General features: G+C 46.1%; 1 protein-coding gene across 5 annotated transcripts in view; it reads left to right on the top strand.

Annotated features, from left to right (window-relative positions):
* Nucleotides 1-7343: 7343 nt before the first annotated feature.
* The window catches only part of DENND5B (DENN domain containing 5B), a 116252-nt gene continuing 108188 nt past the window's right edge, over nt 7344-15407 (top strand). For 2 of the 5 annotated variants that reach the window (XM_080392230.1, XM_080392231.1), the window contains exon 1: nt 7348-7705. In XM_080392230.1, the coding sequence (XP_080248356.1) occupies nt 7594-7705 (112 nt within the window). In that variant the 5' untranslated portion in view covers nt 7348-7593. Of the gene's footprint in view, nt 7706-15407 lie in introns of all 5 variants that reach the window. The other 3 variants (XM_080392233.1, XM_080392229.1, XM_080392232.1) reach the window with 3 other exon arrangements.

Genomic DNA, 15407 nt, shown 5'->3' with positions numbered 1-15407 from the left:
CTATTGGTTTGCAAGAAAGTCACTAAGGAACATGATCCTTGAGGAGGAGCAATTCACTTTGATCTCTGTCCTGTTCAATGTGAGCTCAGAGCTGATTCCCAGTAAAGCATGAGCACAGCAAGCCAACGCAGAAAAGCTACAATCTAGCTTTTGTCAGCAGTAAGTCTCCTGAGCAGCAAGTACTCTAAGGCCATGTGCTGTTTTCAGTGGCAGAGAAATATTGCTGAACCTGTGGACATAAATGTTTAGAATTCTGTTAAAAACACTAGTAGGGAAATTGAAACAGACCCTTTAGTGCTTTGATTAGCAAGAACTGCTTTTAGATCCATAATGTAACATTGCTGCAATTATATGAAACTGTATTGTAACTGAGCACTCAGGAAAGCAGCAGTCCTTGCAAAATGACAAAACAATTCACAATGCATATTCATTGCAGGAAACATTTTTCATCTGTCCTTGATCTCGTGTTGTGTATTGGCTATGGATTCTGTGGATTTGGATTTCTTTAGCATGCCCTTGGGCTTTCAAGTGTGCTGGGATGCATTGTAATGTAGATACAGGGTGTCTGGCACTTCTTAGTGAATAAGGCTTCAAAGGGAAGTTGGGAAATTGAAATCAGGGAAGTTGAAATCAGACTCTAATTACATTTGTACAGAGCCCAAAGGCATTTTGACAAAGAGCTTACCTGCTGTTCACAGACACATTTTGTCTAGTGCATGTGGAAACATAGGATTGGTTCGTGGTCCCACTGGTATCAGCAGACATGGGACTGCCTGATTTTTGGAAATCAAAATAAAGGAAAACAGTATTTGTGACTAGTTCTGAACACAATGTTGTTACTTAGGTAAATGTGAGAGCTTGAGTGCATCTTCTCTGGAAGATTTCCCAGCATCAGAGATCAGCTAACTGGGAGCACAGACCACTGGCACAGCTGTGCCCGAGCCCCTGCCACTACAGACAACATTGGTGTGGGCATGTGGTCCAAGCAGCTCACCAGGATCTCCTCTTGCTTTTTTCCTTGGCACAACATGTACCTATGAAACTCTAGTGTTTTGGGTTTTTTTTAAAAAGGCCACCGCCTTTTCCTCATGCTTTACATGAGCAGGTATATTATGTTACAAGGCTCTTTTACCTCCTTGGGTGTTTCCTTAGCGGACAGATCATAGGGTACTGGGGTCCAGGAGCACTGAAAACAGAGAAGCTGGAGTTTAGAGGCAGGAAAACAAACACCCTCAGCAGAGAGCACAAATGATTTCGAAATGAAGAACAGAGGTTTGCAGTCCACACCAAATACCTGCCTCATCTCAGGCCTGGTGTGAAAGGCATCTGTCTGCAGACAATGGCCTTGGGACGCGTGGGCTGGAAAGACTCAGCGTCAGTCAGGGCTGCTGCCTGCATAGAGGTGCATCTGCCTCCCAGTGCCATGCCATTGGGGCCAGCTTTGGGAACAATACAGCTTTGTGCCTGGCAGATGTTTCAGCAGAGGCAAAGCAGTACTTGCTTTCTTTTCCTGAGGGCAGTTGAAGCACAGGGGGTGCACTGACCGATTTTCAGGAGTCTGGTTCTCCTGCAAGTCAGGCTATGAGCAGTTTGGCCAAGGTCGCGCAGTGAGTGAGTAATGCTGTCAGAGATGGATGGAAATCTCTTTGTGGGTGCTTGAGCTTGATGGTCCCAGCACAACACCTCCATTAGTGCGTGACATGCTGGTGATTTATCCAAGCAGTGTACTTTGCTGATTAGGTTTTATCTCAGTGGCTGGAGGAGTCTGTCTGTCTCCTACATCCAAAGAGCAGAAGGCATACCTCACTCTGAGCAAAATATGGTCTTTGACCTCAGGGTCTTGGCACTGAATCATACAAAAGGCAATGGTTGCATATGATCCTTCTCCTGACCTGGGGAGGGGGGACAGGGCACCCTCACTTAATCAGTTGCTTGGCAGGAGGAGGTGCATCTTGCAAGCTCAGTATAAAATCACAGGCAGAAGTGGAGTAAAATGGCAGGAATCTCCACAGATTTTTGCCTTTCTGTGCTGCTGAACGCATGGAGAGGAAAGGGCAGGGTGTCAAAGGACACAAACCTCCAGAAAGCGGGCATGGCAACTGCAGGACTTGCCGGAGAGTTGTTTCTGAGGCAGTGTTCAAAGTCCACATGCCCTATCTGCTTGGAATGCCACTGCCATTTACCCCTCTGAGATCTGAACCCCTGAGAAGGCTGATTCAAGATGGGGGGAGGTTTGAAACACAGGTGATGAGGCCAACCCTGAAGAGGAGGTGCCTCCTCAGCAAAGGGCTGAGCTGTGTGCTGTGCAGCCTGGTGTGCAGCACGACAATCATGGGAATGAAGACAGGCAATATGGTTCCACCCTCGCCTGTGTTTTAGGATCTGCTTTCTGATGGCGAGCTGGATGCACTCACCAAGCAGGCAGACAAGGCTACAGTTTTTGTGTGATGGAAGCAGCAGGAACATAGGGCCAGTCCTGGGAGGGAGGGGGGAAGAAGGTGTAATTAACTATTAAATCATTTCAATTGCCTCGTGAAACCTCTCCCTTAAGGAGCCTCTCTAAAAGCAGATAAGAGTGGAATGTGTCTATATGTGCCTGCAATGCAAGGGCATGCATATGATGGATGTACATTAAATGCATAAAATGCAATGAGCTACAATAGGGAATTAGAGATTTTAAATCTTTAAATTTTACATTGTCGAAGCTTTAGAGATCCTATGGCAGAGATGCAGGAAAAGTAGTCATCTTTCACTTTGTTATCTATAATTCTGCCGTATGAATAATAATTACACAATGTGACAGAGCAAAGTCGTGTGCTTTTATTCAAGCCTAATCTTTATAGATATGAGGCCAGTACAGAAGATGAGCTACTTGCTTTAATGGTATTATAATTTGATTTAATATTAGAATATGTGCCTGCAGTATCTGCTTTCTAAGCAACGACAAATTGCACTGGAGGAAATGTTCTTTGCTTTATGCCTTATGGCTACTGATCTGGTTTATTTGGTTTTAAACCCCAAGGCAGCCAATGCTTTTCGCAGTGCTTTAAGTAGTCTTGTATAAGCTCAGAGAATAAAAGCCACTTTGTTTATGAACCATGCTATAAAATCTTCTGCTGTTGTTTTTCTTCCCACTTCCACTGTATGTTCTTCTCCACTTTGTGCCAAAATGACTTAAATTTTGATCTTAGACTCCCCCCTTATTCCATCCTTATCCCATTTCTTTCATCTGACTATTCACACTTAGCTTCTCGTGAAGTGGCTCACAGCACTGTGAACTGCTAAACTGAAAGTCAGCCAAAAGTAGAAAAATGTGTGCATTACAAACATTCGTATTGCATCTTTGTTGTTTTCCCTTCCATCCTACAGGATCTCATGACCCTATAGATATTACAGTAAAACAGGAGAGGCTTTCAATGGAAAATCAATCTGGCTTGGCAGCTCATGAAAGGTCTTCTACAGGGAATGTAGCTGTGTGAAGGAGTTGAGCAATCCATCACCAGCAGCATAATTTCCAATTCGCCAAATTCACAGAAAAGCGAAGCAACAGTGTCACAGCAAGGAGAAGAGATGTAACCTTTAAATAGCAGGATTTTCCCACCTCTTTGAAGCATCAGGCACTGGCTTCTTGCAGAAGTAGGACAAAGAGTTTGACGGGCCTGTAGTCTGATCTTTTATGGCAGATCCTAAGGGCAGGGGAGACTGACACGCATGTTAACACTTGACCCAGTTTAAACTAACAGGTTAGGAGAGACAAAGACTCACTGAGAGGTTAAGGAGAGGGAAAGCTGCACCAACATGATATGGAGAGAAATATTCACTGCAACTGAAAACACAAGTACCTAAGGAAGAAGAACAAATCTGCCAAACCAAAAAAATTCCCTTGCTGTGTTGTATCACTGGCAATCCAGCTGGTGATGGGACAAAGCTGCTGGCGCAGGAGAACAGATCATACTGAAAGGTCCCAGGTAGATCTGGTCTATGCCAGTAAGTTTTTGTGCTCATACCAGCCTGAAATTCTCAGTCCTACCTTATCCCTGTTCCTTGGAGGAACACATAAGAAGCTCCTAGTGCACGGATACTGCTTTGTGCTCTGCTGTGCCAGGGACAAGCCTTATTTCCTCAGGATTATTTTTCATATGCTTGGAAAAGGGGACATCCAGCCCATCTATGCCCCTTGTGGAGCTTTAACAGTCTTTGTTGGTGAAAGGAAAAAATACTCATCATCCCACCCAGTTACCTCTGATAATCCCAGATGTGTCTCATGGCATGATCCTATCAGTCAGTCACTGCCTCTTCCTCGGCTGTACAAATGCTTTTCCATGGCATTTGGCTGATTAGTAAGTATGTGCAGCAGTTCATGATGCTTTGGGACCTTGTCTTCACTATCGTCTCACTCACTCTTGCAAGAAGCTCCACAGCCCCTTTGTGAACCTGCCTGTGACTGCTGTGAAATTTAAGCAATCAAGGTTTAAAGTAGAGCAGAAGTGTTTAGTCTGTCTCTAAAGCAGGGCAGCACTTCTAGAGAGGCACTGGGGACCATTGCAGGGTGGGTTTGGATGGTGAAGAGAGAACAAAAATTCCTGGATCCTGGAAAAAAAGCAGTGCAAAAAAAATCCCAGCATGGGGAAAAGGTAATTATGGACAATGAGGGAAAACCTCAGTGCTTTCCTGTGTTGTACATAAGATAGAATTCACTGGGTGATGGCATGTGATACAGAGAGCTGCCATTGCACTCTGTATCTGCTCGCACACCTGATGTGGGAAGAGTTCATGGCGCAACAGAGCATGGAGTGGGCACAAAGTGCTCCTGGATGCTGCAAGCCAACGCAGCTTGGCCAACTCTGCTCTACTGTGCAGGCTTGCTCCAGGCAAAGGCCTCTGCCGCTTTTTCCTAGGAGCAGTTGTTTATACCCAGATAAAAGGAGAAGGCAGCTTGCAACGGACTCGGTTGCATTCCTGTCCTTTTTTTTGAGCTGATATGAATGTAGCTGAAGAGTGAAAGAAGACAAGTGAAAAATAAGCTGTAAATGGGTATCCAGTTTACCTCCTGGAGCAGAAGGAAGTATTGCTACTGGGTGGGAAGAAAAGAGTCTTGATGTAAGTGAAACCCCACAGCTGAGCTCTGAAATTTTTGATTGTAATTGATGATGTTGTCTAGTGACCTTACTTTCAAGTCTACTTTCACTGTTGAAATCTCCTAAAAGGTGCTGATTCCTTGGGATGAGAGCCAGGATGGAGGAAAAAAAAAACATGAATGAAGAAGAGCTACCCAAAGGAAGCATGTAGTGTCTAAAGCCAGACCAGCTTGGAGGGAAAGACTGGAACTACTTAGATGGAGGGGCTTAGATGAGAATCCAGGCCTGGGGACATAACATGACACACTCGGCACAGCCAGGTCTGGCACTGCAAAAGAGCTGAGTGTCCTTGTTGGGATGCCATTTGTTCCCAGAAGATCAGACATCTTAGATGAAGAAATCACCATCCCCATGAGACTCCAAACAAGTCTGTGGGAGCTGTATTTGCAGGAGCGGGAGCTCAACCTCTCAGCTGGTCTAGGAAGAGGAGTGAGTTTACTAGGTTTTAGACCTGCAATCCCATATATTGTGCTTTATCCCCTTGTTTAACACTATATGTATTATTGATTTTGTTGAGATTGAAGCATCTATGCACTGAAACTTCATTCAAGCAAAAAATACTGTCTCATAAAGAAGACAGCTAAATCAAAGCAATCTAGAACCGCTAGCTACCCAAGATAAAAAAGGTAAGGACCATTATATTCAATTTTTGGTTAATCTTAGAAGCAGTCCTAACCCATCCAGCTTTTAGAGAGGCTGGTGAAACCTGTCTTGGACTGCCTGGAGACACCCATGCCATTGGACCTCCAAAAGCGAAGGAGATGGTACTTCTCCACAGTAAGAGCAATAGTTTCGAATGAGAATCAGAGACCGACTTGTCAAACTCTTATCATCTGACCTAAAGCTGAATAAGCAAATACATAGAAGTTAATAAACAAACCAAACTAAATAAAATAACCTCTCAGTGCAAAGTCGAGGATATAACTGGTCTGGCAAATTCTCATGTGTATCTAGTAAGGTTCAGCTTGTTATACCAAGTGCTACAACCACCAGAATCTGTGGTTGTGATAGAGGACTTTTTTTTTTTTTTTTTTTTTATATTGGGGTTATTAGGAAGTGAGGAAATTGGTTTAGCTCTTGTCTGCTTCCAGTAGAGCACTACAGGAAGCTGAGAAGTAAAAGGGCATAAAAATTGTTAATTCAAAGGGAAGAAGAGAGATATGCTGATCTAGGTTGCCTCCAGGTAGGAAGGAACAGTTACTCCACATACCTCCATAAAATAACCCATGCTGGATGAAGTATCAGGTCCCTTGCAGGCATTTCTTTATCAAAGGCACTTGTTGAATATAAATCATAGAAGGAAAAAAGGAAAAAATATGGCTCACGCTGCTGAGAGGTAAGTGAAAGAGGCCATAGGAGTCCACAGTAAGCAAAGGACGAGATTGTAATGATGACTGGCTGCATGGACCCAGAGTGGTAAACAGGTAAATACAGAAGGATGAAAGTGCACATGAATCTCGCAAATAAAACAACGTCCCTAAAATATACAAGTGGCAGAATAATCTAACGTAAGCAGGGATCTCATCAGTCTGGAGAAGAAAGTCTCAGAACTTCAAAACAATTATCTCTGTCCCTTCAAAAGTAGGTGCCACTCCCGAACGGATCCGCCAGTACTTTGGCATCGGGTAATAATAGCGGGAGGGGTTTTAGCAACGGGGATAAAATAATACGGATTTCCTCGTGGGCGCGACGGAACGGCCAGTAAATCTTAAACACACTGGGAACGAAGCGACAGTTTCGATTTTTGGTTTGAAACAGAGTGCACGTAGCAAAGAAATCCTTCTCCGCCCGAGAAGTTAACGTGTACGATGAACATCAGCCACGGCGCAGGACGGGCAGCGGACACCAGCCCCCGCCCCTCCCCCGCCGGGCGGTTCGGCCGCCGTTCCGCCGCTGGGACCGGGGGGAGAAGGAGCCGCTTCCCCGGGCCGGCTGCGAGGGGCTCGGCCCCTGCGGCTGCGGCACCCCCCGCCAGCGGGACGGCAGCGTCCGCGGTGGGAAGCGGCACCCGCCGCCCCCTTTTATATTTAAAAAAAGCACCCCCCTCACTCACACCGCGGGAGGCGGGAGCTTTATCGCACATCCCCGAGGACCACGGAAGCGGCGTGTGGGAAAGCCGCCCGGGGCCCTCCTGCACCCCCCAAGCGGCGTTAGCGCCCAGGACCGTCCCACCTGGGGGGGGGGGGGGGGGGGGGGGAGGCGCTGCCGCCGCCGGGGGTTTAAATGCCCCGCGGGGGCGGGCCGGCAGCGAGGCTCCGCCCCCCGCCCCCCGCCCCGCTCAGCTGACAGCGGGGCCGCGCGCTGCCCGCCCGCCTCAGCCGCCGCTCGGTGCCCGCCCGCCCGCCGCGGCCTGCGCGCCCCCGCCGGGGATGGGGGGCGGCGCGCCGTGACCGGCTCGCGGGCGCGCCCCCGCCGCCGCGCAGAGCCGCTGCCGCAGGGAGCCGCCGCCGGCGGGATGAGCGGGAGCGGCGCCCCCGGGCCCGGCGCGGCCCCCTGCCGCTTCGCCCACTACTTCGTGCTGTGCGGCATCGACGCGGAGAGCGGGCTGGAGCCCGACGAGCTGGCAGGTGAGCGGCGCCGGCGGCACCGGGAGCGGCGCGGAGGCCTCACCCGCACCCGCGTCCGCACCGCTGCGGCTCGCCCGCGGCCCGGCGGGCGTTCGGGATCCGCCGCTTCAAAATGTCCACCACCCCCCCCCCGAGGAGGGGCGCGGGGAGGAGGGGGTCGCTGAGCCGGCAGAAACCGTAGGGAGGGAGCGATTTGGAAGGGGAATGCACCCGCCGGAGCATCCCGCGGGGGCAGCGCCCGCCCGGCGGCGGGGGGCGTTTGTCCACCGAGATGCGCCCCCCCCACCCCCCCACCCCACCCCGGCCGGTGCCGCCGGCTCCGGTCCCTAACGGTGGGAGGGGAAAGGCCGCCCCCGCCCGCGGCCGGTGGGTGCCGAGGGACAGGGGATGGGAGGGGGCCGGGTGACCCAGCTCGCTTTCTGTCGGGGCAGATGCGTTTCCTTCCCTGCTTGCAGTGGAAGGGGGGAGCATGTCTGAGAAAAACTGAATTAATCAATGGAACAGCATCCTTAATTATGCTGCTTTATTCACATATTACGTCTATTCAGAAATAGCCGTCCTGCATCCTTCCTCCCCCTTCCGCCCCCCGAAACGCTACAGAACCAGAGAAAAAAAAATGCTACTATGGGGTCTAAATAATTTTCTAAAATGTTTATTTTTGTAGGGTTCGTGACTGGGTGTGAGCTCATTATGTGGGCAGCAGGCAGTATTTCTACCTGATTGTTACTTGTGTTTGTGTAAAAGGAACCGTGTAAGTCAGGTTTTTACATACAGAATTGGATCACTGTAAGCTTCATAACGGGGCTTAATTGCATGGAAACTAAACATTTTAGGAGTCTGAAAGCACTTAAGTGCGTATGTTTGCCTGTTCCTATGCATTCACGCTGCGGGCGAATGAACCCTATGGGAGTGAAGTTGAGGGCAGCTGCCAGGGTGTGCACCTCTGCCTGGGGGGGGATCCTGGGGGGGGGATCCTGGTGAGGGCTCCGACGCTGTTGCATCGGGAGGCACCTTGCCTTCTGATTGTGTAAGAGAGAGGCTTGATGTCACTGACCAATGTACCCTGGTTGAAGTTCATATTTTTGTCACCTGTAAAAGGGGTGGATACACCACCTGGTGTTCCAAGGAGCTTTATCTTAACGTGGGGGACCTAAATCCTTTCTCTTTGCAGTGAACACACACTGGAGGTAGCCCTGGGGTCTCAAAGCTGAAGCATTCACCGAATGTTCTTTAACCTCTCTTTGCTTTTTCACGTGTACTAGTGAATGCAATTGTGTGTTTTCAGTTTTGCTGCTTTTAGTGAAAAACTCCTGTCTCATAAGCCATCTCCCAGCTGATGGCGTACAGGGTTTGATTTGCATAGTATGACCTACTGGGGTTTCAGCTACCTAAACTTCGAGTCATCTCTTAAGTCTTTTATCTGAAAGAAACTATTCTTAAAGCAGTGTTGGCTGGCAGGCTGTGCCTTTCCTGATGAGTACCCAGACTTTCCAGCTTGTCTTTTGCTGATTTCTGCTCCGTTTCCCAGTGAGATGCGGAGGCGTGTTCCTGGGGAGTGCTGCCCAAGGGGCAGCCTGAGCGCGGTGGGCTCGTGCAGCGTGGTGGCTCGGCTACAGGGCTCATTGCTTGCAGTCGTTCAGTAGGTTTAGCTGAACTGCTCCAGCAACACTAGGCAGATTTCAAAGCTAAAGGAGGTCTCCCTCTTCATTGTTCAGTTAGACATTTTGCACACCTGGGATATGCCCATTTGTAAAATATAATGCAACCGTGAGTAATTTCAAAGAGAAATTACCACAAGTAGTTGTTTTTAAAGCACAAGTGGGGCTTCTTTCTTCCATTTCCCCCCACCCCCAATAGGAAGTAACAACTAGAAATGTCTGCAACTGATTTAAAGTACGCAAGGTCCAGCAGTATGTTTGAGCATACAAAAATTTTTGGTAATGCCAATTTGGGAGGCATTCTTAATACCTAGGAGGGTTGGGATATGATAGGGGAAGAAGTGGAGTAACAGAAATGTGATGGGACTTACATTGCCGCTGAGCAATGTTATATTTTTAGGGACCTGTGACAAGAGCTTTCTGTTATCAGCTGGGAGCTCAGCACTTGGAAATATTAGGGAGGAACAGGGAGTGCTGTGAGCCACAAATATAATGCAGGCATGGAAAAATTATCTCCGGCTTTAGATATAGCTGAGAAAATGTTTCTGTTAAAGCTTGGGGAGTATTTATGCCACCATAGGCAGGCATTAGTGAGATTCCATCCAGAAATCTGTTACAGGTTTCAATAAACCAAGCTACTAGGATTGAATTCATTACCAGAATAGGTGAGGAGAAAGATGCTTGAGGGAACAGAAAGTCTATTGTATCACAGGAAACCCACAAATGAAGACTATTTCTTTCTAAAAATGCTGTTACAACATTTTGTAGAAAGAAATTATGCTGTTCTTTCAGTATTGAATTACGCAGCTGTGAGAGCTTTCCATCTTGCTATCGTTGTGCTTAAAGAAGTTACTGAGGTAAGTTACAGCATCAATGAGAAGTTGCTGTTACTTAAGCTGCTACACAGATCATCCCCCATTTAGCAAAAAAGTAATCAAGAACCTGCTTATCTCCAAACCAGTGAATCCCTTAGGAGCTAGCATACACAAAGCACCTTGCTCAAGCCAGGTTGGACTGAATGGAGCTGTGCTAGGGCCAAGCAGAGGAGCACAAGAGGAGATGAGATGAGGAGCTTTTCTGCTGCCCTGAGGCCTCTCATGTGAACAGAGAAGCAGAAGTTACAAAATCCTCTGGGGATTTTCATTTTCCAGGTGGACGTGCTGGTGATCAGCTGAGCACAGACTCACATCACCGGGGTACAGGCAGAGTGCACAGTAGCTGCCCGTGAGTCAGCTCTGTCGTCACCTGGAGCTCCCTGACCTGCACCCTCCCTTTGCTGGGGACAGTCTGGGACCCACCTCCACGTGAAGGCTTTCCTTGCCTGGTGGCTGAAGCCCAGAATCTCTTTTCATGTGAACCCTCTGCAGGTTGGCGGGAGAGGGGGGAAGAAAGAAAACCACACCAAAAAGCCCTCATCAACTGCATTAGGCATGAAGTGAAATGTTTCTATGATGCTCTTGGAGGCAGAGTGAAGAACTACCTTTTTCATTCTCATTTACAGTTGTTAGGTCTATTCACAAAATTAAATAAAATCAAGGTTTTACTGTTGTATAAGGCCTTGACGTGCTTTTAGGGAAGAGTGACTTGCTTGAAGTTCTTGATCCTGTGGATGCGCAGTGCTTAAAATCAATTTGGTGGATGAGAATTTTCCATCATGCAAATGGTTCATTTTGCTTAGATTTTTTTTTTGCCTGTATGCTGTTTTCTGGTACAGATTTTCCTTTTTTTTTTAAATAGCAATTACTCCACAGCTGGTTCTTCAAATGGATTAATTTTGTTTTTTAAGTGAATTGATTTTGAAAAGTAAAAAGCTATTTACCTTTTGCTCTATTTGGTAGCATATCCAGGCACACAGCAAAGTAGTGTGTGGATTATAATGTTGTCAAAACACCTGAGGCACTACCACAAAACTCTCAGTCAAGGATGGAAGAAAAAAAAAAATCTTCCTGGGGACTTGAAGGAGGAAAGGAAACTATCTAAAGATTTCTTGGTACTTAATGGTTGGAGAGGTCAGAAAAGAAAAGCAGAGTGTTTGATGTGAAATATCTTAAAAAGCATGAAAATTTCGGTATTACTTTCTGTGCCCTGTTGAACTTTGCTAACACAGGATGAAGGGAGCTATTCTTTCATGTTCAGGGCTGATGGAAAATACATTTCAGTTCACTTTTATCTTCTTGCCTACTTCTTTCAGGTAAAGCATTTTGAGACTATCAGCTTTGGAATTGCATGTGCTTAAATGAACTTGTTATAGTAAATATGTAACATTGCCTTAAACAAAAAGACCCTATTCTTCATTAAATTGTTTCTATTACATATTTTGTCATACTGTATGAACTTTATAAGTGTATGTGCAAGGCATGAGATTTTCCTGGCTTTTAGATTTCGCTTTGAAAGCACGTTAAATTTTGTAGTATCTTGTTATGGAGTGTTGCAAACTACGGTTTATAAAAAATCCAGAATACATATGATTCAATTAAAAGGAAAATTAAATATCTTCTATTGGGGAAGTAATTTAGTGCTCTGGAGGAAAGTAGAGAGAGAATTAGGGATGAGTGGTTTGTTCCCAAGTGGAAGGACTGGTCTGTGCTCTACTGAGGATGCTGTTGCCAGAGCGGTCTGGAGGGAGAGAGGATGCGGTATGCCAGCATGGGAACCAGGGCCTGAAGGACCGTGTTGGATGATACCTTCTGCGTCTCGGAACGTGAATATTGGTGGAGTTGCGGTAGCCCTCTTGCTGTGTGAAATGAAAAGTTTTATAGCTTTTTTCCACATATAAACTGTAAAATGTTACTTCCAGACTATGCTTATAGTGAGGAGATGATCTAGTTATTGCATCTTGTCTAGCAACATATTTTGCAATGTCTAGTTTTGGCCACAATGTAAAGATCCACTAACACATTGTCCTGGTTCAGAGCTGTAGAAAGCCTGCATCACTTCTAAGATAGAAAGTCTTAATTTTTTCTTTTTATGACCAGCAAAGCTGAGAGTGCTTACTGGTCATGCTTACTGGAAATTTTGAGTGTCCGGGGGAAAATAGACACTACTTCTACCTCATGCTGTTTCCCTACAAATACCCAGTTAATGGTAATTAATTCTCCCCTCAATTAAATGCTACTTCAGTTCACAACATTGAAAACTGAACGGGGCATGTTGCAGTCTGGCTAACTGTGCTTCTTATCTAGTAGGCTTTTATTTTTAGGAAGATAAAAGACTTTTTTGTCCTTGTGTGTGCTTGGCACCTGCATGCTCATGCCTTGCAGAGCCTCCCTGCAGCCTGCACTGCTCTCCATTGCGCTTCCTGCGTGCCAAGTCACCCTGCAGTGCCAGAAAACTCGGTGCCATTACTACAGCAGTGCAACTTCTTCTGTTCGTGGCTTTGCTGAAAATAAGTAATTGGGTTTTTTCCTAGTTTACTGGAAATAGGCTGAGAAATTTCCCTTGACCGAGGAATATCTAAACAGTTGCGGTTCCTATTCATGACTTACTGAGTCACTACAAATGAAGAGCGGGCTACAGGAGTTCTGCTTTTCATTTGTAAGTGCAGTCCAGAGTTGCACAAAGCATTCTTGGAGGGATTGTCCAGGTTAAGTAAGCTGGATGTGGATGAGAGTGGTACAAATAGAGGAGAACATGGTTTATGTGCAACTTAACAAAGTTTAACTTGCTCCTCAGAAGCCATTGTAGTAGATTGCTTAGGATTTCTGATCATGATGGGGATTGTGGGAGGGATGGGACTCAAGCATTTCTCTTGTCTGCTTAAGAAGCAATGCTCATATGCAGCGCTAAATCTTCTGACTCCATGGCTGGAATGAGCAAGTCTCATGGATAAGGGATTGGATGGAGTAGTTGGCTTATTGAAGTAACTGTTGGGTTTTGTAAATTGTCATAACGAACAAGGAAACACCGGGTGTACATTTAGGAAACCTGTTTGATGAAAGTCTGAGCTGGGTTAGTATTTTGTTCATGTGAAAACAAATATTTTGATTTTAGTCTGCACAACTAAAGTGGTGCCTTCTAGTTAAAGTGAGTATGGAGATAATCCCTGCTTTTGTGGATTGACTGACTTGACTCCATGCTGAAATAGAAATAATGTTTCTGCTGTCTACATCTTTAAAGATGGTGGCATGGATAGTTGCTGTAGTGGTTTAAAACATGGGTGGGTTTTTGTTTTTTTGGGGTTTTTTTTGCTACTAGGGAAAAACAGAATTCCACTGTAACACCACACAGATTTGATTTTTTTTTTTTTAAAGATTTCTGAATTATACATTAAAGGCTTTGCTCCTGTAGGAGGATTTCTGCAGCAAAGGATACAGTGCTTTTTATAAAGAATTGTCAATATTATTGACAGGTATCATCTCCAGTTACGATAACCTTTAATAAGGAGTAACTCTTGCTCACTTGGATAACAGACCATTTGTGGAATTGCTAATGGCTGTGACATATTTTTTATGATTTAATAATAGTGTTTTCATTCTTTATCTTCATATATGCCAGAGAGACACTGGATTTAAATGCTCCCCCAGCCCTGGTGCGACTATTCTGTTATACATTTGCCTTCATCTAAGTTGTTTTTTTTTGTTACACTGTATTCCTTTGAAAACAAGATATTGATTGGGCTGGAAAAACATCATTATTCCTATCAATAACACTGACTCACTAATGCTAAATCAAAGAGAATTTATTGTACTTTTTTTTGCCAGATAAGCTGCCATTTTAATTTCCAGTTAGAAAGGCTAAACCCTCTTGCACTCTTGGAGGCTGTTTTGTTGCCAGTGGCTGTTGCAGTGGCACAGAAGAACGTGTGACTATGTACATGAGTGTTTTTTTCATTGAAAATCCTAATAACTGGCCTGTTAATATTGCAGTCGGTAGCTTTTTTCCTTCACATAGTATAAACTGCAGTAGTAATCAAAGTATTGGCAGGCAGAACAGCTGAGCTTCTGTCCTTTCTAAGAATGACCTAAATGCAACCCTAATCTTGTTCCTACACATCAGCTTGAAGTCACCACTGGCCCCATCCTGGCAGCTTAGTGGTGTGGTAGCTGGGGAGAGCTGGGGTCCCCAGCACCACAGCCTTGGGTGAAGAGCACTGAAAGGCAAAAGTGCACATATCCAGAAGAGCGTGGCAGTGCCAGATCAAGCCATCGTGGCTATATGTTTGTAGGGAGCGTGAGGAGAGATGGTGTTTTTGAGCCTACGTTGAAGGTGAAGGTGCCTGTTGCCAGCAGAGAGGCTCCCGTGGTGATGTCTGTCTCCACGATGGTCCTTATGGCTGCTGGAGGATGGCAGCATCTCGGGGAAGGCAATACCTGCTCCTCTAAAAATGGGAGAGCAGAAACCATAAATATGTCAGAATTGCTCAGGGCAGTGTGTGACTGTAATATTGATTTCTCTGCTCAGCTGTTTGCCCATGAAGCCTTTCTGTCCTCGCCAGAGTGATTTCCCAGGGCTGCAGGAGCTGTGCCAGCACCCTGACACCCTGCCCACAGCTCTCCTATGCCAGTGTGGAGCCTGCCGTAGGAATACCTCCAGAATGAGCTGCTTCAGGAGAGGCTGAGATGCATGCAAACTAGCAGGACAAGGGTGTCAGGGCTCTCTTGCCGGCCGCCTTTCACCTGCTTGTCATGGACTAATCAAGTTGTCCTTAATGCCAGCTTGTCCCTGAAGCATGCTGGCAAACACACAGTCTGCAAAGCCTCTGCATGGGCTGACACTGGATACGTGTTGGCACGCTGCTCCCCGCTGCAGTTGCTGATCTGTTGCAATGAGGGTTGGAGTCAACGAGAAATGTGAATGAAGGAAAAAGAAAAACCACAAAACAGCATGTGCACTTTGATCCAGTTAATACCATGGTGTTTGGCTGGTGCTGTTTGAGATAATGTAGGACTACACGGGAAGAAGATTACAAGTAACTTGTTCAGCCATCTTTTGTGTGTATGTAGCAGTCAAAATATATGGATCCACAAAAAGTTTTTGGGCGTAAATACCTTTTTTTTCCTTTCTTTCATTATCTACCTCTTGAACAGAAAATAGGAAAAAAAATA

The sequence above is a fragment of the Falco punctatus genome (genome assembly GCF_963210335.1).
Source record: "Falco punctatus genome assembly, chromosome: 6".
NCBI classification, from domain to species: Eukaryota; Metazoa; Chordata; class Aves; order Falconiformes; family Falconidae; genus Falco; species Falco punctatus.
The sequence above is the reverse complement of the archived record's forward strand: the minus strand, read 5'-3'. Positions and strand labels throughout refer to the sequence as shown.